This window comes from Seriola lalandi, unplaced genomic scaffold (genome assembly GCF_002814215.2).
Source record: "Seriola lalandi dorsalis isolate HSWRI2012SDOR001 ecotype SW California unplaced genomic scaffold, Sedor1 jcf7180002054686, whole genome shotgun sequence".
Lineage (NCBI taxonomy): Eukaryota > Metazoa > Chordata > Actinopteri > Carangiformes > Carangidae > Seriola > Seriola lalandi.
The window spans coordinates 1,028,573-1,052,569 of NW_019525239.1; the positions used below are offsets into that span (position 1 = coordinate 1,028,573).

The following is a 23,997-nucleotide window of genomic DNA, read 5'->3' on the forward strand; positions in this document are numbered from 1 at the left end:
GCTTGCTAGCTCACAACTCGGTCAAACTCGGTCCTGGGATGACGGGAGGTCCCTCAGCTTGAACCCTGATATGCTGCAGTACCAGTCAGTGCCACATACAGTGGGACATAAGTCCTTAAAAAGTGTCATAGATGTAGAAAGCAGAAGAAATGTAAATTTCTTGCAGTTGCTTATAAGAGGTGAGATGATCATTAATGAGCAATCTCTAAAAGAGATTATCCCAAATTGTGAAAATGTGTAATTGGAGTTTATCAGAGGGGGCAAGGTATATTTTAGGGCTTTTCAGTGTAGACAACACCTGGGACTAAACATTTAAAGAGGTTTGGATTATGGGGTTATTTCCGTATGTTATTTTAGTCCTTGTTGGAGTGTTAAGGAGTGCTGGGAGGCATGAACGCTCCCAAGAACGGTGCTCAATCTGCAGTCATGCAGGCATTTCTTCCAGGTTACTGCCAGGAGGGTAACCACGCCTGAAAGAGTAAATATTTAAATGGACAGGCAGATAGTGGATTAAAAATAGGGACGACCAAATCCGTCTTCACTTTATTTAATTATATTTATTATTTACCTGATCACATGACATATCAAACAACAGTCGATCTTGTTGAAGAAAGATTGACGGATGTACTTGAATCTCGGCAATGCTACCATTTTAATAGCATTAATATGTCCTACTGACATAGGCAAGGTGTTCCAAAAGTCTATGTTTTTCTCCATTTATCCATTTATGAAAAGTTATGGCCGTGTTCTCTTCTGTAATACCCAAGCTTGAAAGTTTATCTCAGACAATCTTAAACGGGCTGGTCTTCAGGAATGCCTGTCTACCAGTTGTGATAAAGGTGTTATTTCACTCTATCTCACTTATTCTCCACCCTGAGAGTGAGCCAGACTTGTTTATTAAATCTAAAAGAGGGGCAATAGAAGCTTCAGGTATACATGAGGCTGAGGGTTCTGGAACTAAAGCAAAGATAAATGGTGAAATATGATCACCCTGGCATGTCAGGGATTTGATATATTTTGGTTTGTAACAGAAGCTGTAGACTCTTTATAAATGATCCTCATCCAATTCATGAATGAATCACTGAGAACAAATTTAGCTAAGACAGCAAATAAGGCTGCTCAATTTGGTTAAAAGCCTTTTAAACCTCAAGGGAAATTCCAACTGAGTCTTCCATGCTACAGGCAAGAGTGTACATCATATTTAAAAAGCCTTTGTATGTTGAAATATATATATATATTGAGAACGAACCCAGTCTGATCCAGATGTATAATTTTATTAATGAATTCATTGAGGCAGTTTGATAAAAATGTTACTTTACATATTTGTTTTTAACTGGGGGGTCACAGCCTTTCTTCAGTGTTAAAAGAGTTCTGTCTTGGCGAGGATCCCACCTCTATGGAATGATTTAACACCCGGGGTCACTGGCGTACAGCTAACATGGCCTGACACAATCAGATTTCTACCGTTGGGATCCCCTATCGTTGTGTGGTGGATAAAAGGGATGTTTCTCCTGCTACTCCTCAAGCCTTGCCTCCAAAGTTAGCTTGATCCGCTGCGCCCAGCCAATTATATTGAAGCGCTGCCTTTACATTGCCCTTAGCATGTCTCTTGCAGTAAAATAATGTAGGGCCGGGTGGGGCCCCCAGTGGCTCACTTGGTGGAGCACGTAGGTCAGTCCTTATAGGTAAAGATAGCCATACCTGAGGTTGGACTGCCTTGTTGAACTCTGTGTCGGGGAAACATCTCAGCAGTTTGATCAGGGGAAAACTCAAACCTTATTGGACATTCACAGCATCAGGAGCGGGAGGTGGAGCGTGCAATAAGTTGTGTTGCCATCAGGGGGGAGTAGTACCAGAGGTAGTACCTGCAGATAGCTGTATGGGGCAAGAACTAAATTAAGTCTCCACAGTCCTCTGTAGCACTCTAAATGCACTCATCAGATCTCCTGTAGAGGGGTTTGGCTCCACAGACAAGGTTGCTGAGCTAGCTTCACCAGCCCCACTGCTAACGACAGGTTGTTTGCTTCTCTTGTTGATTCAACATCTTCAGGTGTTTCCTCGTACTTTTCTCGAGCTGTGTTCGGTTTGGACTTGGTCGTTGTCTGTGTCCTGAGTGAAATGAATGATGAGAACAGTAGATGGAGAACAATATCTTGACACTCAAAAGCTAGCCACGCCCCCTCCAGGCAGACAGCACACCTGTCACTGGAACATTAAAAGTTTTACTGCTATATTTGCTATGGAGCTGTTTTTATATGAGTGGGTCACGTTTCATTTATAATGCGCATGCACACACACACAGGTGACACGATACACAGTCCAACCAATGGTTATCCACAGTTCCACTGACCTATAGATGGCAATAACAAGCCAAGATATGCTGCAGTCCACTGACACAGGGTGGCAAGAAGAAGACTACAAGCTAGGAAACACGGATGTAAACATTGCTGCAGTTAATATACATGAAAAGATCAGCTGTGCAAATGTTTTATGAGGAAGGAAATACAAGACACCTGGTTAACATGTGAGAAAAGCATTATTAATGAAATAATTCATGATGACAAATGATGACAGCTCCTCATTAAAGTCTCATACACATTGAGCTTTAGGCTCTAACAGTAAAGTGAGGATGTTTTCAAAAATAAAGCCACAGTTATCATCACTGAAATTCATACAGAAAAAACCAAATCAATTTAGGGCTGAACAATTAATTGAAATATTATCGAAATCTCAATATGACCAAGTGCAAAATCCAAATCACAGGAGCTGCATTTGTTTTGATAAATGTGAAAAATGTGACAACAGACCATTAGTGAAGCAGTGTGGTGCTAAAGAGACGCCTCTGCCTATAAATCATATTTTCCAGACCTAAGGGAACGCAATAATTTGTTACAAGACCCACCAAAAACTGTTTTCAGTGAAAATGAAATGAAAAAATGATCATTCCAAAATAATAGTATAGTTATTTCTAGTATGATTTTTTTTTTTGCACATTGTTCAGCCCTAAATCAAATCAGTATTTGCTGTGACAACATTTTAGTCAAACAATGATATAAAAAGGTCTCCAGTTGAGCATGTTCCCTGTTATTTCATAAGAATTTTGATGCTACATTTCTGAACTCTGAACTTCTGTATTAGGAGCCTTTCAGCCTGCTCTGAGTCTTTATGACATCAGGTGGTGCACTGCTGAACGCCTGTTCTCATATGATCCCAAAGAACCAAATACAACTGAAAAAGTCCGGTTTAATGTTTCATCTCAGGCTTGAAGGGAAAAGCTGCTGTGTGACAGGTGTAATGTGTTTCGACAGATCAGGTCCTGGGTGCTGATCTGAATAGATTACTTCAGCTACTCTTTGGTCTTTTTATGGCTTCATTTTCTCTCTCACTGTCTGCTGCTCATTGACCTGCACACAACCTGCAACAACACTGTAACTGAGGGAAACAATGAAAATGGTGTTCTACTGTTACCGACACACGCTGTAGGTTTTTACATGTGAATGCTGTGGAATTGGTATCAGTGTGTCTAAATGTGTGTCTGCATGTTGACTGTGCTGATGTAATGATTGATTTTTAAATGATTGTCCTAACATTCTCCCTAATTCTCTCCCAGCACACACACACACACACACACACACACACACACACACACACACACATTCAAACACCTTAGATGATGGTGGACTCCACGCTGGTTCAAGTGGGCAAGAATCTGAGTGAAGCCATGAAGATCCTGGAAGATGGACAGAGGTAATAGGAAAAATGTTATACTTGTAATTAAAGAAACATCAGATCGGACTTTTTGATGACCCTGTGACTTCAGTGAAGGCGGGAAGATTCTTAGATCTTTGACAACAAGTCGAAGATCTCAAACTTGTCAAACATGTAAAGCAGCTGAACATCCATCCTAAGGAGCACTTGAATGCAACATTACATAATATATCAAACTGGAGCGTCTTTAGATCTTTGTATGTTTGTATCTGTCTGTCTAGAGAGCTGGAGCCGGGAACAGAGAGGAGGCGTTTCAGCAGAACCAGCATCCCTGGACCGCTGCAGGGAGAGTAAGACACATACACATGCACACACGGACACACACACACACACACACACACACACACTCGTCAGTCCAAGCTAGAGTTTAAGGTTCTTTGTTTTCCAGTTAAACGTGATTGACTTAAGTTCTGTCAAGGGATTCTGATCCACTTGGTAATATGAGAGCAAACATATTCAAATTCATCAAGGTTTGAACAGTCAAGAAAAATATACATTTGTTAGAGGCTTTCCAATCCCATTTTTTCCTTCCCGATACTGATTCCGGTACCTGAACTTGTGTGTCGGTCAATACCGAGTACTGATCTGATAGCACTGTTTTAACAGGCTCAGGCTAAACCCTTTGTAAAACATGAACAGATACATGAATCTTTCCTTTATTATCTAATTTGACTGTAAATCATAACAAAATGAATCTAGGAATAAATAACTCTTCCTACACTGGTGCCACCCCTCCAGATTAAAGCCTTTTATACTGAACACGTCTCCTGTTTACTGATGGGACTTTCTAGTGTAACATGTTGCCAAATTGCCGAAATTTTGCTATTGGCTTAGGTTAACACTATCAACCAAAAATCAATTGTTCTTCTGCGATCTTAAACAGTAGCTGCACACCAACTTCCTGTATGGCTACTGTTTTTGAGCAGCAAAGAAGAATTAATTTGGGGGAAAACTGATATTTTATCTGGCTGTGAAACTATAAAGTTGATGAATAAATTACATGGTGTCGGATTGGTACATAGACTCACATACTCCTATCGGAACAACTCTAGCATTTGACATCTTAGAGAACTTTGAAAACGATTCTCCATAGCAGAGAAGTAAAATTACTTTTTGTTCCATTGTGGCACAAGCACAAAAAAAAAAAAAAACGACTTTGTTTAAGTAGTGAGAGTAGAGTCCCTAAAAAATCTTCTAATGTCATATTTCTGCACAGTAGAGAACTGTTGAGAGACCAAGTCTGAGCTTTAAGTAGGAAGTGACTGGAAACAAAGTCAAAATGTATTATTATTGTTATCATTATTATTATTATTATTATTATTATTATTATTATTATTATTGTTAATAATAATGTATAATAAATTTGAAGTTTGTTTTCTGGAGAACAGTTAAGGAACTGAAGCTTTGGTTTCTTGCTGTGTCTTGTTCAGCGGTCAGGATGTCGCCACTATTCTGCACTTAGTTCACAACCTCATTCATGAAGAGGAAGAGACAGAGGACAAACCCAGCCAACAGTAAGTAGAACTAATGAGTGAGCGGTGTGTAGCTTAATGGAGGAAAATCCTTATTAATAAGTGAACAATTCTTTGTAAGTATGAGTGATGATGAAGCAGTTTCTAATGATTGTGGTGATTGTTGTACTTTTCGGTGTGAAGTTATAACAGTGAAAAAGCCGAGTCATGTCAGATGTGTCATTTCCCCCCAGTTCCTGATTTATAAAACATTTTTGTGCAGTACACGCCTGATGCATGTATGTGCAATGTTGAGTTACATTAGCTTAGCATCTGAGTTATGCCCTCAGTGTACAATGCATGGTAAAGCTGCTGTTTGGTGTCTCCAGTAGAATGCAGAATGTGGGTGAACAGGGTCACATGGCGCTGCTGGGTCACAGCCTGGCGGCCTACATCTCAGTGCTGGACAGAGAGCGACTGCGGAAGCTGACCACACGGATCCTGTCTGACACCACACTATGGCTCTGCAGGCTGTTCAGGTACGACTCAGGCCACAACCCTGCAGCACGGCTCTGGATCTGTACAAATCACCTCTGTCTGTCTTTTCTGTTGATGCTGACAATCACAGTCTAGTGTAAGCACACAAATTATTCATAACATGCACATAGAACAGTTTTACATATTGTCCCACATCCTAACAATGTCCAGTTCCTCACTACTATGAAAACAGACAAGACAAAAGGACATATAATATTTTTTTTCTAGATAAAACACTCTAAATCACCTTAAAGATTAAACTCCATTGGTTGTTTCTACACATTTTCACATCTGTGCTCTGAAACCTCTGGGATCTGCTACCAACATTGATATGGTAAATGGGGTAAAGTCATTTAATGTAGAAATCATCTTATCACATTACTTTGGCCATTGTAATACATCTAGGTCTCATTTTTCCTTTCTCTTACAAAACTGTTTTATTAAATATAAACAAAGAGTCAAGATTGGATGAAAGTCATGGGTAACACTAAATCCTGAGGTTGGGTGAAACATGTTTTCTCAGATTCTGTAGTTTGACCATTTGTTTTCTTTGAGTTTGAGTGACTCGAAACATTGGTGGTTCTTGGTTATTGAGCATTTTCTACTTTCAGTATTTAGTCTTTACACTTTGATGTGACGTGTCTCCCAGGTATGAGAACGGTTCAGCCTACTTCCATGAGGATAACAGGGATGGCCTGGTCAAAGTTTGTCGGCTGATCATCAATGCCCGCTATGAAGAATACGCCTCTGAGGGCTATTCGGTGCTAAGCTTCAAACAGCCAATCATCTACCAGAGTGCGTCCTGCAGGCCTGGTCTGGGACAACACCTCTGCAGCCAGGTAGGAAGAGACAAACACACATGCTCCCCAGAAATCATGAAGATGAAAAGGGCTATTTGTAATTTTGCTGTTGCTATATAGGTAGCGTTAGCATTAACAGCTGTTTACTTACCATTCTAGAAGAAATGTTTAAAACCTTTACTCACCAACATCTGTCTCCAGAGGTGGAAACAAACACCAATGTTAACTCTTGTCTCTTTCACTTCTTTTCTTCTACTGAAGTTAGCATGCTAACCAGCTAGCTTCAGCCAGTCTGCTCACTTTCTGATAGTGACTCACTGTAACTTCCAATCTGTTGTGAAGGAATAGCTGCTCAGAGGACATATTAGAACCTCTTCTCTTGTAAACAAAATGATGGAAGAAGCTCTTGTCAAGTGACAATCAACACTTCCTGCTCCCAGCGAGAAACCACGGTCGGCTGCGGACAAAACTTACAAATATCACCCTCAAAGCGAGTTTAGGCGATCCCAGATCCTATCCTCTACCTCCACCGTGATCTTTTACAAATTCTCACTCCTCATTTACCTGGAGGGAGTTAGTCTGTTCATTTCAACAAAATGAAGTATTTAGAAAATATCTTTTCTAGTTTTCTGCACTGACTAATCATAAACTATGATCTGATCTTCATCTAAGTTGCAAATACAGACAAACACAGTGTAAAGTAAACTAATATAACACAAACAACTATAATCTTCTGTGTTTTCATTGAACACAGCCATTAAACATTCACAGTGCTGATGGAAATAGTCAGTGAAGCTTGGATTTAATAACTGGTTGAAGCTCCTCTGAAACCAGCTCTTCAGTAGCTGCTGATCAGAGCTGCTCAATGTTCAGGAGGAAGTTTGGACCATTCTTCCTACAGAGCTGCTTCAGTCAGACAGATTCTCTGGATGTCTGGTGTGAGCGGTTCGCTGAGTTCAGCACCTCTACTGGATTAAGGTCTGGGCTCTGACTGGCCTGCTCCAGAAGGTGGATTTACTCTGATGTTCAGGGTCATTGTCCTGCTGCATCAGCAGCTTCTCCTCAGCTTCAGCAGGTGGACAGACACCCTGACATGATCCTGGAGGAGACCTTGATAAACTTGATGATGTGGAGCTGTCCAGGTCCAGAGGCAGCAGAGACCCAGATCATGATGCTCCCTCCACCCTGGTTCACCTCTGGGAGGATGATGTTGGGATGTAGTATGCAGTGCCATTTACACCACACACATAGAGCTGCATGTTTTTCCTAAACAAGTCAACCTCAGTTTCATCAGTCCATAAGACATTTTCCCAGTAGCACTGTGCACTGTAAAGTGCTCTTTATAAACTTCAGGGCCACAATAATGTTTTTTGGAGAGCAGCAGATTCCTCTGTGGCAGGACACCATGCCCCATGGAACCATGCACCGTGATGTGTGTGGTGGACTCACTGATCATCTGTGTTGTCCTTTTGGAGTTTTGTAGATCTAAACTCTTTGATATGACTCTGTGACCCTTTCAGCTTCATGCAAATCAACAATTCTTGATCATAATCTTCTGAAAGCTCTTTTTGTGAGGCCTGGTTCACATCAGCAGATGTTTCTTGTGCACAGCAAACTCTAAATATTTGAGTGTTTTTTTTTATAAGCCAAAGTGTCTCTAACCTGCACCTCTAGTCTTGCTTCAATGACCGGACTCCAGGTTTGATAAATACTGACTCCAGTTAGCTTCTGTTGATGTCATTAGCCCAGGGGTTCACATACTTTGCACAACCTGCACTGTGATAGTTTGAATTATATTTTCAATATTCACGCAAAACAATGATTTGTGTGTAATCAGTTAAAATAGACTGTTTTTGTTCATAATTGTAACTTGGATGAAGATCTGACCATATTTAAGGACACATTTATACATAAATGGAGGTAATTCCAAAGTGTTCACTTACTTTTTTTTGCCACTGTGTATATATATATATATATATATACACCAAAAATGTGTGAATGATATTAATATTCAGTATTACTTAATCACAGATTTGATTGTATTCTATCCATTTTCATACATAATACAAAGTGATCGTCTCTGTGTCATCAGCTCGGCCTGCCTCTCTCCAGTTTGTGCACAGTCCCATGCAACACCATCTTTGGATCCCAACACCAAATGGTAGGAGAACACAGATGAAACAGACACAGCGAATCAGATAGTTGATATGAAAATGATTTTAGCTCATGTCCTGTCTGTCCCTGACAGGATGTTGCCTTGTTGGACAAACTGATCAAAGAGGACGTGGAGGCCGGGAAGCTTCCTCTGCTATTGATCGCTAATGCAGGTGAAGGACACTAACAGACAAACATTGCACTCTGTATGCATGTGGTACATGACAGCAGTTAAAGATAATATTATTGTAACAGTAGATTAGCAGCTTATGAGATTTTTTCTGCAGTTTAAATATGTTACTTTGGAATTTAGTGCAGTAATGTGTACGTGTGTTTTTTTTTTACCAGGCACCCCTGGGGCAGGTCATACAGACAAGTTGGGTCGCCTGAAGGACCTGTGTGACCAGTACAAAATGTGGCTTCATGTGGAGGGGTAGGTCAGCTCCTCCTCTACAACTTATGCTCTAAAATAAATAGTTGTTATTTCTCATCTGTCTCATCTCTGTGCCTCTCATCAGTACAGAGCTGGAATTAGGATGTGGTTTGTTTACTTCATACACAAACAGAAATGATGGAACGACAAGTTCTGGTTTTATGGGCAGTTACATGTTTGAACTATTTCTTGGCGTCAAGTAACGTCCTGGATTGTCATCATGGCCATGGGGTTGCCAGGCAACAAATAAAAGTCTTTCCTGAAATGTTAGACTATACATGAAATATATACTCATTCTTTTGATCCCCTCATACACTGTATGTAACTGTTACCTCCTGTCAGCTGTAGTGTCAGAACCTGCTCTGAAGCTTTTGGTGGAGCTTTGTGTTTTGATGCCTCGTGGCTGGATTCATTATGTTTCTGTCCAGTTCTCGTGATATCTGAGGAAACCTTTAGTTTCTTCTAATTTGGTTTCATTATTTCATCATTAGATTTTGGTGGATAAGGTGATAACGCTAGAATTCATATGCCAATTATTAAGTAAGCTGTGTCCCAATTCAGGGACCATATCCTTCGGAGGAGATGGCCTACGAAGGCGTGGCCTCTGAAGGAGGCCTGGTCTACGGAGGATTTCCTATTAATCCTCTACAGCTGTTTCATTTGGAGAGTTTGCCTTTGTCTCTTTTTGAAAAGTTATTCATCCATAGATTGTATGATGCACAGTGAATCTTGGGATAGGTTGGGCTGTAAATGATTCATCCACCGGGTCCTTCATTGCCCAGGAGCCTTCGAAATGGGACAGTCTAGTCAGTCTTCTAATGCAGCCTCTGATGGAAATGGCCCCTGAACTGAGACAAAGCTAAAATTTCACACTAATGTCTAATAGGATAAAATGATGAAGTGATGATGTTTTTACATCCAAAAGGACAAAGGTCAGCTTCACTGTGATATCATAACGTTCTACAGAAACTCTTTTCTGGCCATAACCCATGAACAGAAGGGGAGCTTGTGACCATATTTTGTATTCCATATTTGAAGCCTTGTCTTCTGTCATGGCTACAACTTTGTGTTGTAAAGGACTCAGCTTCACTGATTTGTCTTGTAAGAGTTGAGCCTCCTCACTTCCTCTCCCTGGATGACAACCAGTACAGGAGACCTCTTGTTTCTCTGCTCGTCCACCACAGGCTGATTGGTTTTGCTGATATTGAGCTTCTGGTGAATGTCGTTGCACCATGTGATGAAGCTCTCTATCAGTGCTCTGTGCTCCTCTGTAAAAAATCTCTTGAGTGAAAACAGCATGTTTCTCACTGGAATCTTAACACCTTTTATTTATTTTCCTTCAAAGGCTTCACTACATACAGTATATTATATGACCTGGCAGACATGAATGTAAACTGCAACGTGACTGACAACAACCATGAGATGGTAATTCTGGTTTCTGGTGCAGTCATCAAGTCAGCATTTTAATTTCTCCAACACTGGTTTATTATCATACATTGAAATGTTAGCAATACCTTTTTCTTCAGCCACATCCTCTAGCTCAAGGAAATACTTGAAACACTGGGCATGTTGAGATATACTGCATGTACTGCATGTTCTGGGTCTGCCCAAAGTTGTCCTCTCACTTGGAGATGGCTGGTAGGCATCCCAGTCAGATGCCCCAAAGACTCCAACTGGCTCCTTTCAATATGAAGGGGCAAATTAAAGATGGGAGCAACCCATACTGGGATCCTCTTGATTTCTAATGAAATGAAACGCTTCTTCAAATTTGGCACAAACACTCACTTGGACTCAAGGATGAACTGATTAGATTTTGTTGGTCAAAGGTCAAAGGTCATTGTCACAGTGATCTCAAGTTCTTGTGAATGCAATGTATCAGGAACACACAGAGGGAATTTCATTACATCTGTCACGTTTTTGCCATGTTTTTGGCCATAACTCACATTTTTTGTCACTAATTATAACACGACTTAACTCAAATATCTATAAACATAAAATTAAGTGATAGCACTTTATATCCAAAAGGTCAAAGGTCAACTTCACTGTGACATCATAATGTTCAACAAAAACACTTCTGGCCATTATTCAGAGCTGTAAATGAGGAAGGAGAGACTGTGTTCCCTGATATTTGTCTGGTTGGTGAAGGAAACAACCAGGAGGAGGTGACTCTAGTTTTAAATCATAGACAGCATCACTTTAAAAAATGAATTCTATAAATGCACATGAGCATTATTCCTATGATATTTTCAGGCTTGAGTCTGATGAGTGACTGAAGTGTCACCAGTGCTATCATCTTTATTTCTTATAATGTTGTTTTTTTGTTCTGCAGGGTCAACCTGGCAACCCTGGCGCTTGGGTTGAGTCTGATGAGTGACTGAAGTGTCACCAGTGCTATCATCTTTATTTCTTATAATGTTGTTTTTTTGTTCTGCAGGGTCAACCTGGCAACCCTGGCGCTTGGGCAGGTCACCTCCGCCGTCATGGTAATCTCATGTTTAAATGGTCCCAGTTTGATTCACACACCCAAGATAAAATACATTTTATCAGATTAACGAAAATCTGCAGCAGATGTTTAAATACACACAGAGAAGTTGAACACATGTTCACTGTTATAACATTATCATCTTTTTATTGCAAAAAGAAAATAAAATCAGTTTAGTAAACTATGAACACTGCAGGGTTGGAGATTCTTCTGATGTCAGAGCTTAAAAATGTTTCTCCCCTTGTTTTACTACAAAATGATAAGAAACAAAACTAATAATCATCATTCATTATCAATATCATAAATGATGAAATTGATTATAAAATGTATGGTGGTCATGGTGGACAATGGTCTTCAACTGTAAAATAAGTTTTAAAATCAGTGGTGCAGCCTGTAAGAGAACTGAGAACATTCCTTCTCCTTCCTATCATCGTTTTCCAACCAGTGTTCCTCAGCAGTGACACTGCTCCCTCTGTGGATCAGAGGAATGAAGAATAAACTGAATCATTTGTTTTTACAGATACATGAAGCCAACTCTGTGATATTCTGTGCTTTAAAATATCTATTATCAAGTGCACAGCGTAAAAACCTGAAGTGAAAAATTGTCAAACATCTGACTATGCTCTCCACACCATCCGTCCCAGTGTTACTGTCTCACCTCACTCTGTCCACCTCATGTTGACTGTGTATTTATGCGTATTGTTCCAGGCGGCCACCAGAAGCGATAGTATGACACTGACACCGGGTCAGTGGCTGGGACTGCCTGCTGTTACCGCTGTCACCCTCTACAGACATGAAGACCCAGCACTGGTAAGCTCATATAACTTCATTGAGTGTTTTTGTAGCTTTTGTGGAATTTTCTGGTCACTTCTTAAACAGGTGTATCACCATCACTATTGTGACCTTTATGTCCGTCCGAATGTTTTTTTAAAACGTGTCGTCTTCTGTTAAAAACTTTTTAACTACTCCTTCAGTTCACATTAGTTGTTATAGACAAATAGACCTTACATTGCATGCGTCTCTCCACAACAGTCCTGAGTGAGTCCAGCCTTTTTGACCAGCTTGTCCAGTCTCTTTGTGTTCATGGCGGAAATGCTGCTGCCCTAGCAGACTGCAGCGCAAAAGAGTACATTGTCTACTACTGGCCACAGTCACCCAGCCTGATGTACTGTGGTCGTCTTGTCAGGTAATCCACAATCCAGGACGTGAAGCAGGGATCCACCCCCATCCCTTCCAGCTTGTCTTTAAGGATGGGGGGTTGGATGGTGTTAAATGCACTTGAGAAATCAAAGAACATAATCCTCATGTACCTACCTGGCTCATCCAAGTAAGAATGGGCCGGTGGAGCTTGTAAATGACGACATAATCCACTCCAATATGTTCTCTGTAGGTGAACTGTAGGGGGTCTAGTGCATGTTCAACCTGTGGCCTCAGAAGGTGGAGAAGCAGCTGCTCGGGACCGGGACCCTCCCTGTTATTTAATTTGGATTAGTTGTATTTTGTCCAGCTCTCTGACTGTCTCACCGCTCTGTGTCTCTGTGTTGTCTCTCAGTCTCTGGCAGCAGGTCTGACCTCTAGCCAGCCGGTGGAGAAGCTGCGAGCGCTGCCTCTCTGGCTCTCTCTGCAGTACCTCGGTCACAATGGAATTGTCCAGAAGATCAAACATGCCGCCGCTCTGGTGAGCATCACTTCTCTTCCCCTAAACCACAGGCCATCCCTTTTACATTTCTGTTTGTGTGCAGACTAAACAAATGAGACACAACATAGTAGTTAGGGGGAGTTATATGCTGGAACTATTTCTTGGCAAACAACAGTCAGGCAGTGTTTCTAGGCTAGGTACCATTGTGCCTGTACAGAGACCAAAACCAAAGCCTGTTCTGTAGCCAGAGACAAAAGTACTGGATGGATAAACTAATGTTTGTCCAAAGTATTAGGGCCACGTTGAAAAAAAGAAATCAGAAATTTTGAGAATAAAGTCGTAATATTATGAGAATTAAAAATGTAAAATTTTGAGAGAAAAAAACAAAATTTTTAGGAATATTACATCAACCAATCAGTGAGGTGAAAGGGCAGGCAGTGGCAGCCTGAGCTGCTTCTGTTTGTCTGTCTAACAGACAGTGGCCTTAATGTTATGTTTCTCTTTGTTTACAAACTAAACAAACAAGATACTGTGTGTCAGTCAGTGTATGTGAGCCAGGGTAACCCTGCATCCAGTCTTTATGCTAAGCTAGGCTAACCGCATCCTGACTGCAGGAGATGTTATCAATCTTCTCTTCTCTTTGTGAGAAGGAAAGCAAACAAGCACATTTCCCAACAAGCTGAACCAGTTTAAACATTTTCAACTAAAACAGGGTTTTCAGAAATGAACTTTGGTGCATCACTTCGCCTTTATCTCTCTCTTTCCTCCAGAGCCAGCAACTCCTGCAGAAACTGAAATCTTTGGCCTCAATCAAGACATCGGTAGGTGATCTGCCATCAATAATGACATAATGTCCAGCATAATAAAAGCTGAACAGGCTTCATGAGGATAGATCAAGGATTCTCCACTGTGAGCAAAGTCATTGAAATATACTAGTTAGTGGCAACAAAGCCCTGTTGTATCTGCAGTCATCTATTCACAGCACTGCTCCCTACATGCTGCCCTGACTGACAGACTATAAACACGACCTTCAGGAAATAATTCATCCTGAAGAAGAATATTGTAGGTGTGATGATCAAAGTATAGATCTGCAACAAAATATTATGAAATAACTTATTTTACTAGTACTTCCTGATGTCAGCACTATGTCTCTCAGTCCCAGTGGTTCCTCCTGAAGATGTAAATCTTAAATATATAGTTTCATTTTTTCTAAAACATCTGGTCACTGTAGTTTTTAACATACATTAGTCACACAGGAGGAAGTAAAGCACTCGGGAACTATTTTTAGCAGCAGGTTAATCCATACTTGGTGCTGTAGTGAGTACAAGGGCAGCAGCATCATGTATGTGTACTAAGTGGTGATATTCTATTTACTGTTATTGTCAACAAAAATAGCCAAAGCCAACAATGTGTCTCTCAATGCTGAATGACTTCCCCTTCCTGTCTGTGGCTGTCATCCCCAACAACATCAGTTTTCTTTTCTCTCTTCTCTCTTCTCTCGTTTCCTTAAGCAGGCGGGGGCGATACGCTTATCTCCTGATTCAGTACCATCACGGTACTTTGGTGCAGAGTCGATATGTATTGCAATCTTTAAGTGTTGCGATTCGATAATTAAATTTCAATTCCATATATTGTATATAATCAGTCTAAGGCCCTGTTCAGACCTGGTATTAACATCTACTTAACTGTTGCTATTTCCCTGAACTGATGATGTGATATGAGCGCAGCTGGAGGTGTGTGCTGAACTATCCAGGCTTCCTTCCTTCATCCTCTTCCGACTCTTCTTTCTGGAAATATTTTCATCTTTGCAAAATTTGTTACAATCTAAGATAGATAGCGACCGTTAATGTAACATTGATTAACGGTTAATAGAACACTTATAAAGCGGAGTGATACATGTCGTTAAAAGTCCCAGTGCTGTTATACTCTATTATCAGCACTCATGGAATGACTCTCATCCAATCAAATTACTTGGTTGGAACTAACTGTTGTATAATGTTAGTTAAGTAATTGTACTTAAGTTGAATAAACAATTAACTAAACTATTACAATAAAGTTAAATACTGTCGCAGTCAAAGTAAATAAAGATAAATAAAGTGCTGTTATAATGAAATGTGTTGACAGAGAACCACTGGTGCTTTTATTATGAAGCACTAAGCTCGTCTCGGGTCAGATGTGTTGATATAGTTGCTGTGAACTTGAGGCTTCCAGTCAACCGACGGTCGGACAACAACAGTTAGCAAATACAGTTGCTCTTAGCTGTTAGCGGGAGTTAAACCATTTACAGTCAGCGGTGCCATTAAACATGAAGGTTTATTCACTGTGAGCAGGGAACTGGAAACCTCCGGCCGTCATTCAAAGTGGACACTTAACAGTTTATGTCTTATTAAAAAATTTAAATGGAATAAATCAACTCACTGTTTAGTGGCAGTTCCAGCCGCTCTCTGTTACGCGCTAATGCTATCAGGCTAACTGTTAGCTGTTAGCTGTAATAGCTGGCAATAAAATAAAAATTGATTTAGGAATCAACTGGTGATTAAAAAAGAATTAAAAAAAAAGAATTGTGATAGTTAAGTGCATTTGTTGGGGACTATTTTCAGTGGTGATTAATCCACATTTAGTGCTGTACTGCGTATTTTCAGCAGCACGACTGTGTGTGGGACTGAGTCAAAATAAACTAAAGTGTGTGTGTTCATGGTGATGAAGGAACATTGATGGAGCTCCGCACAGAGGAATAAGATGTATCAGGCTTTGATACACAACCAGTATGTGCTAGTAGATACATGCATTGGTGGTTTAGTTTTTATTTTAAATTGTTGACAATAAAAAGAAATCTAGAATATCACCACCTTTAAATACTTAAAGAGATTAGGTACAAAGAGGTTATAGTGAATGTATCGCTTTTCTCAGCTGGAAGTAAATATGAGCTGCCGATAGATCTCAGTGGTGAACTGGAATTAGACAGATAAACTTCTGTTAAACTGTGAAGTTCATGACATCAGTAGCTGAGATAGCTGTTGGAGAGAGCATCCGCTCAGTTCATTATTTTTAATCAGACCCACCTCGTCAGACCCAACACACCACCATGAAAAGTGTTGATATCTACATCTCTTATATACAAGAAGAACTGATCTGAATTATTGTATTATATTCACCAGTCACATGTAAAATTCAAACACACATGTTACCAGAGAAATATTGATGAATTTATTATTTTATTTGCATAATGGACAGCTTCAGTGTCATGTTATGTTTGGTGAGAAAGTCCACAGCAGCACAAAGGATCAGAACCTCTTCATGTGTTAACTTGACTCCAGAGTTAAAAGACAAAACCATTTGTGTTTATAGGATGTGACAGATACAGAGATCTCTCTCGTCGAGGCTTTGACCATGGTAACATCAGAGTGGTGTTGATACAAAAACAGTCTTAGGGGGTACAGACTTAAAGCTTGTTCACTGACATCCACTACAGATACTGTATCCATACAGTCACTCGGATGTAACACAAAGTGACATTATACATTAAAACTATTGTAAACAAGATGCAGTGAACAATCAGTGTGTGCGTTTGCAGGTGGGTGTGTGAGTGCTTGTCTCTGTGTGTGTCTCTGTGTGTGTCTCTGTGTGTGTGTGTGTGTGTGTGTGTGTGTGTGTGTGTGTGTGTGTGTGTGTAGCTGTAGTTATAGTCAGTGTGGGTTGCCTTGGTTCCAGGGTGTGGTGCCGCCGATCCCGCCTATCTCCGGGGCTTCACTGCGGGACGTTCTTGGCTCTCTCATGCTCTCTATTGTAGGTGGGACCAAGCCTCTGCCTGTCTCCCTCACTGCCCCCTCCCTCCCCCTCTGTCCTCCCCTCTCTCCCTTTTCTTTCTTCCTGTCACTCCTGACCATTTTCCTTCACCTACATCAGCTTAGCGGTTTTTGGGTCTCCATTGGCTGATGGACTGTTCACTTCTTCCTAATTGTTTAGGATGTGGACCACTCAGGCATGTCCTTTGAGGTACTTCAGGGAATGCCTCTCCACGCTCAATATGTTTTGTTGACTTTTGAAGAAATACAAGGGTCATGAATAATTGATGAATGTGTCACATGCTGTTGCATATCATTACTTCTTTTAGTTTACAATCCAAATATGTGTAAATGTCATTTTACCATAAAAAAAAAATCCAGTATTCAGATATTGTTAATATTGAATGTTCAAACAGAAATTTCCAGACTTGATAGAAACCTTTTGTCCCTGATGGAGCAAAAGCTGGTCACTCCACCAAACATAAAGTCCCATTCTGCTCATAGCCTGATAACTTTAGTCATTTGCAACGTTAAAGTTTTGTAGCAAATGTTGTGGTTCCTCATTTTCAAATGTTGGTAGTGGACAGTTTCTTATTTGCTAAAAGTGAGTGTGTGAAAAGAATGATTATAAAGAACACAAAATTAAAGTTAGATAGTTATAGTTATATATAGATATATAAATGATATGCTATACAATAGAATTATGCACACTTGGGTGCAAATATGCAAATGTGCAGGGCAGTGGACAATGTGCTAGACAAGGCTGAGGATATATGCTGAGTTCTGAGTGTAGAAGCAGGACTAGTCGAATACTGGTGGTAGTGAGGATCTTGCACCGCCTGATACATGAAGCCATGTTTGGACTGACAGTAGCCCTGCATGATAAAAAAAACTCAGGTCGCAGGAAACCTAGGTGTCATGTTTGATGACCAGCACTCTTTCCCTGACCATGTTGCATACATCTGTCAGTTGTGCCGCTTTGTTCTATACAACATCAGAAACATCAGGTAGCACCTGATGCAGTACACCCCCCAGCTCTTGGTTAAGTCCATGGTTATCTTTCACCTTGACTACTGCAATGACCTACTGGCAGGCCTTCCTCCATGCACAGTGAAACCCTTACAGATGGTCCAGAATGCAGCTGCCTCTTTCAGTCAACCCATTGCCGCCCGGATCACGTTCAATCTCTGCTTAGATGCTGCCTTCAGAGGGACTTCTGGGTATGCTCCATCTACTTGAACTCAATCATTCAGCCTTATGCTCCTTCTCTGCCACTGTGTTCCTCCAAGGAATGTGGTCTGACATCACCATCCCTGCTCACAAACAGTCTCAGTCCAGACTGTTCTGGTCTGTGGTTCCCTGATAGTGGAACAAGCTACCAAAATTTATCAGAGCAGGGGCTTCTCTCTCTATCTTCAACATTAATCTCTTCTGAGAGCACTTCCTCCCCCAACAACCTAACATGTATAACTAGCACCTACTATGCACTTTTGTTGCACTTCCTTATAGAGTCTCCTTGCACTTTAAATAGATGTAGTACTTACTAATACTTACACCAAGGTCTCCCACTGCACTGACACTTTGCTGATGTCCTTCACTTGTAAATTGCTTTGGAAAAAAGCGTCTGGCAAATGAGTAAATTCACTTGGTTTCAACTTTTGCTGCAGTGGTGGCAAGATGCTGAGTGGGTCAGTCAAATATATGCAAGCACACATCTGTAACATGAATACCGTGTTTCTGTTGTTACTCTGTGATGATTGTGAGGCAAGATAAAGTAGATGCAGCCATGATGAGTTGTTGTAAACTCCTGTGAGTATCGTAAACTGTTGTGCAGTATTTTGGTGTTTGATAACTTCAACATACTGTACATCTGCTTCAATTGGACTTCCTGGATCACATTTTAATATCCACTAGCTGTGTCCTAATTCAGGAGTTGCATTCTTCAGAAGCTTCATTTGAAGACTAGACTGTCCCATTTTGAAGGCTCCTTCAAATGTGGCGAGAATTGCATCCTTCCTTTCCTGGTCCAACCCATCCAAAGATTCACTGCGCGCCGGTAATGAAAGCAAACAACACTAACAGAGAGCCTGAAATGTAAGTAGAGCTAACAGTACAACTGTTAAAACTAAGGAGCTGAAAACCTCAAGTTTTAGTGAAAAAAAGTTGCATGTGTTCAAGGTTGCTAAGCGACGTGATGTAACGGTAAGGGCTGACACAAAGAAAAAATCTTCTGTAGCCCAGACCGTCTCATTTTAGTTCAGTCTGTCATGGCGTCCTCTGAAGGATGTGACCGCTGAATTGGGACACAGCAACTGTCACCACTGACATTTTGCATCCAAAAGGTGAAAGGTCTGCATCACTGTGACATAACATTCTGCAGAAACTCTTTTCCGGCTGTAACTCAAGAACAGAAGGGGACGTTGTTACCATATTTCACATTAGGTCTGATACTGAACTGGTGACATTGATCTTGGTGTCCACCTTGAGACTGTGGTGACTGTATAGATCCTCTGAAGATGTGTGAGCAGCAAACATGTTTTAGAATTTGTAGCTTCCATATTTGTCTACTGTCATGGCTACAACGTTGTGTTGTAAAGGACTCAGCTTCAATGATTTGTCTTGTAAGAGTTGAGCCTCCTCACTTCCTCTCCCTGGATGACAACCAGTACAGGAGACCTCTTGTTTCTCTGCTCGTCCACCACAGGCTGATTGGTTTTGCTGATATTGAGCTTCGGGTGAATGTCGTTGCACCATGTGATGAAGCTCTCTATCAGTGCTCTGTGCTCAAAAAAAATCTCTTGAGTGAAAACAGCATGTTTCTCACTGGAATCTTAACACCTTTTATTTATTTTCCTTCAAAGGCTTCACTACATACAGTATATTATATGACCTGGCAGACATGAATGTAAACTGCAACGTGACTGACAACAACCATGAGATGGTAATTCTGGTTTCTGGTGCAGTCATCAAGTCAGCATTTTAATTTCTCCAACACTGGTTTATTATCATACATTGAAATGTTAGCAATACCTTTTTCTTCAGCCACATCCTCTAGCTCAAGGAAATACTTGAAACACTGGGCATGTTGAGATATACTGCATGTACTGCATGTTCTGGGTCTGCCCAAAGTTGTCCTCCCACTTGGAGATGGCTGGTAGGCATCCCAGTCAGATGCCCCAAAGACTCCAACTGGCTCCTTTCAATATGAAGGGGCAAATTAAAGATGAGAGCAACCCATACTGGGAGGCAGACAACTGCGAGGTGGTAATTCTAGTTCTGTTATAGTTTCTATCATTGTTTGCTATGTGCTGAACCTTTCCTCTGGTTGATACATGTTTGTTGTCATAGTCTGTGATTCTCATGGCACAAGTAGAGGCATCATATCTGGTGAGGTTTTGTTTTCTCTTTCTTTTGTCTACACCACTGTTTCTTCTTCCTGCTTGGTTGAAAACATCAACAGTCGTATGTTTGGGCCTCTGATGTGGTTTCCTGAACCTTCAGTTGTCTGTTTTAGCTTTGCCTGTTGGTAACTCCTGGGTCCTGTGTGAGACTGTTGCTTATATATACTTATATACTTCTGTGTGGTCCACCACGAAAGGGAGGAAAACCCTGTAGAAGAAGCCATCTGAGCTGCTCCCTGTGCCTCAGCCCACCAACAGTCTAACTACATTAGATACACTAAAACCTTTAAGGTCCTAGTACACTTCAAACAATCTGTGATCCTGTCCAAAGGTAAAAGTCACCACAGTCATAGGTGGGTCTGATTAGAGAGGGGCAAGATATGATCAGTCATAAAGAGGGGGTGCTGAGTCATCTCAGAGGCATTCATGGTGTTACACTCAGTTATACGTCACAGAAGTAGTTTTGTTAAAAACAAAAATGAACCTGAGAAAGAAGTTCAATCCCTATCTAGTTTCACACTGCTACACACCTGTCCACTCACTGTGTAAAGTCAGATTGTCTGTTTTGGAAAGTTACAAAAATCATTAGACAGTTCCATCAGGGGAAGAGGGTGTTTCAGATCCCGCTGATACTGATCTAGCACTTTGTTTGAAGCATACTGAGGGCTTGAGACAAGGCCTGGATGAAATGACCATTTGACAAACAGACACTTCTTTTTCTGGTTTTATAACCTGACAGCACCACACATGCACGTGAATTATTCATGACCCTCACATCAACACCTCAGAAACACTAGCCCTCATTTCAGCCCAACCCAGGCATGATGCTTGCCTTAACCCCTCACCTGGATGTCATCAATGATTGGCTTCACTCTGGGTTTTATTTCCTGGCTTAGTGTTGTATCACATGTAAATTCACAGAGATCAGTTGTTTTCTGAATCTGATTCCGGTTACACAGTCTGTAACTTCTGCCTCTAGGGGACATTGAGAAATACCATGGGATCATGGGAGTTCTTCCTGTTCACCACCATTGCTGTCATTGCAGCCAGATTCTCCCAGTATAGGATTCCTTCAGGGTCACTGGTTTTATCCAAAGGAGTTATCCACAGAGGTGTCCTCCTCTCTAAAACAAATGGACCCCAATTATTAAAACCAATAAAAACACTGAATACAACAGTTTCATCCTGTAGGGGCTGCAAGCCGGGCAGACACTAACGTTTGCTCAGCTTGTTTCTCAGATAACTTATGATCCAGACTTTAAGGAGGTTTTTAAGGGCACCCGATTTATCCACAGAGGTGTCCTCCTCTCCAAAACAAACAGACCAGGTGATTATAACTGATGGAAACACTGAATAAAGCGGTTTGATGTTAAAATCAGTCTTTCTCCTATGCTGTTTGATGAACACAGGTTGCCTTAGAGAGGCTGCAAGCCGAGCTGCTGCTAATGTTTGCTCAGCTTGTTTCACTGATAATTTAGGATCCAGATATTCAGGAGGTTTTTACTAGCAGCCGAATTATCCACAGAGGTGTCTTCCTCTCCATAACAAATGGACCAGAGGATTAAAGCGTTTGGAGACACTGAATAAAGCAGTTTCAAATTAAAAATCAATCTTACTGTTAATCAGGCACTGGACATCTCCAATTGGGAGCCAAGCTGCCATTAACATTTACTCAGCTTTTTTCTCTGATAACTAAAAAATCAGTGTTGAGCTTCTGTCAGACAAACACAACACATGATCATAGAGGATATGATGTTATTGACAGGAGACCAAATGACACGTACTGTTACCATGATTAAAATCACAGATTTCTCTGGTTTGAGAATTGATGGAAACATTTGGGATAATGTAAGAACACAACTCAACAACATATAGAACATAGGTATAGTTGTTTTTAGACATTTTATTTCAGAAAATTTATATATTATACCTTTTGACACAAATATTAAGATGATGCTAAACAGGAGACAACAACCCTGGGTGATCTACTCAAAAACCCAGTCCAGGTGCTGCCTGTTACATGGTTCATGGACTTTATTTTGAAATATTTTCTAGTCATATTGGGGTAATTGAAGTGGCCAAAGCCATTTATTGATCTGTTTATTCAGTTTAGTTTTGATTTTATCTAAATCAAGCATCAGCTCGGGCATCTGTCCCCCCTGAGTCTTCTAAACTGGAGCTGTAGCTTTGCTTTGGGCTGCTCCATACCACTGAGAGGCAACAACCTGGGGCACCATCCCCTCCAATACAGAATATCTGTATGTGACATACAGTTACAATGACCATCCACATATATCAGCTTCAAAAGGCATGCACACAGAGCAAACTCTTAAATACATTGCACCTTTTCAACATATGATAATTGTTTTGCATGTCATTAAGAAAGTCACTTGAAAAGATTTAATGATAATGAATGTCTCAGGTTTCTGATTGGTGTGTTTTTGTGTCCAACAGGTGGAGGATGAACTCAACTCACCTGTGGTGCTGTTCAAGTTCTCCCAGGAAATGAGTGCTGGTGAGGGACTCACTCTCTGGACCTGACTAACATGATGGGGACAGGACTCTGTTTTAATGTTGGAGCAGTAATGTACCACAGGATGTCAACCCTGTGGTGAATTAACATTAGAAATGTGTTTGAAAAAAAAAGGCATCAGTATAATAATAAATTCTAAACTCAAAGGTCAACTTACTAATTTTTACTGCTTCATCAGAGATTGGAACTTGCTCAGTTGTCAGCACATGTACAGAACTGTGGTCATGTGACAACAGGTGGTTGTATGTACAGGGGGCCGGTTACCTCTGTCTGGTCATCCACTGACCTCTAGTCGACCTTTGACCTCCTGCCTGTGGAGATTTGGAGTGGTTTTGGTCTGGTGTTCACAGACAGCTAATGTTGTTCATCCAGTCTCTTATCCAGGGTCCACAGCTTTTACATGCGATGATGTCATGATGATGTCATACTCTTCCTCTCTACTGTCTTTAGGGTAGATCAGCAGAGATCTTAAGATGCTGAATGGTTTGTTGTGACTTACGGACACTGGTTAGATGTTCTGAGTCCCACTGGGAGGCCTCTTGCGGTGTCTGTGTCAGGGCGAATCTCTCATCATCCGCTCCTTGTACCTGTCTGCCTTACGTGGCCCTTGGACCCTCTGCCCCTCCCTCTCTCAATCTGCCTCCTCAGTGATAAGATGTGCTCTGTGTGGGAAGGTCCTGACTGATCATTCCTGTTGGTAATAGTGGTTGGAGTCAAAGGTCTGTGTGAGTGGTTTTCCTCTACAGTCTGGTCTTTAGCTGAAAAAGACTATGAGATGTACTTGAAAGCTCTGAAAAGCTAGTAAGTTGACCTTTTGAGCTTATTTGACTTTTTTTTACACTTTTCCCAAAGTCAAATAACAGTTTTGGGTGGTGATTATTAATTATTGAGATAATACCAAGTAGGGGTCGGTGATATATCGAATATACTCCATGTATCGCAGCTTGTTCCACGTGGGATGTATAAAATGACAATATCACGAACACCGAGTATAAATTGTCACATAATTGGTTT

General features: G+C 40.9%; 1 protein-coding gene across 2 annotated transcripts in view; it reads left to right on the forward strand.

The window, feature by feature from the left end:
- The window catches only part of pdxdc1 (pyridoxal-dependent decarboxylase domain containing 1), a 40,051-nt gene that overhangs the window by 1,696 nt on the left and 14,358 nt on the right, over positions 1-23,997 (forward strand). The window contains exons 2-14 of one of the 2 annotated variants that reach the window (XM_023422857.2): positions 3,611-3,747; positions 3,990-4,058; positions 5,199-5,282; positions 5,609-5,758; positions 6,406-6,595; positions 8,649-8,717; positions 8,805-8,883; positions 9,059-9,143; positions 11,578-11,626; positions 12,334-12,435; positions 13,178-13,303; positions 14,035-14,085; positions 22,905-22,965. In XM_023422857.2, the coding sequence (XP_023278625.1) occupies positions 3,671-3,747; positions 3,990-4,058; positions 5,199-5,282; positions 5,609-5,758; positions 6,406-6,595; positions 8,649-8,717; positions 8,805-8,883; positions 9,059-9,143; positions 11,578-11,626; positions 12,334-12,435; positions 13,178-13,303; positions 14,035-14,085; positions 22,905-22,965 (1,192 nt within the window). In that variant the 5' untranslated portion in view covers positions 3,611-3,670. The remainder of the gene's footprint in view (positions 1-3,610; positions 3,748-3,989; positions 4,059-5,198; positions 5,283-5,608; positions 5,759-6,405; positions 6,596-8,648; positions 8,718-8,804; positions 8,884-9,058; positions 9,144-11,577; positions 11,627-12,333; positions 12,436-13,177; positions 13,304-14,034; positions 14,086-22,904; positions 22,966-23,997) is intronic. The other variant, XM_023422858.2, reaches the window with a different exon arrangement.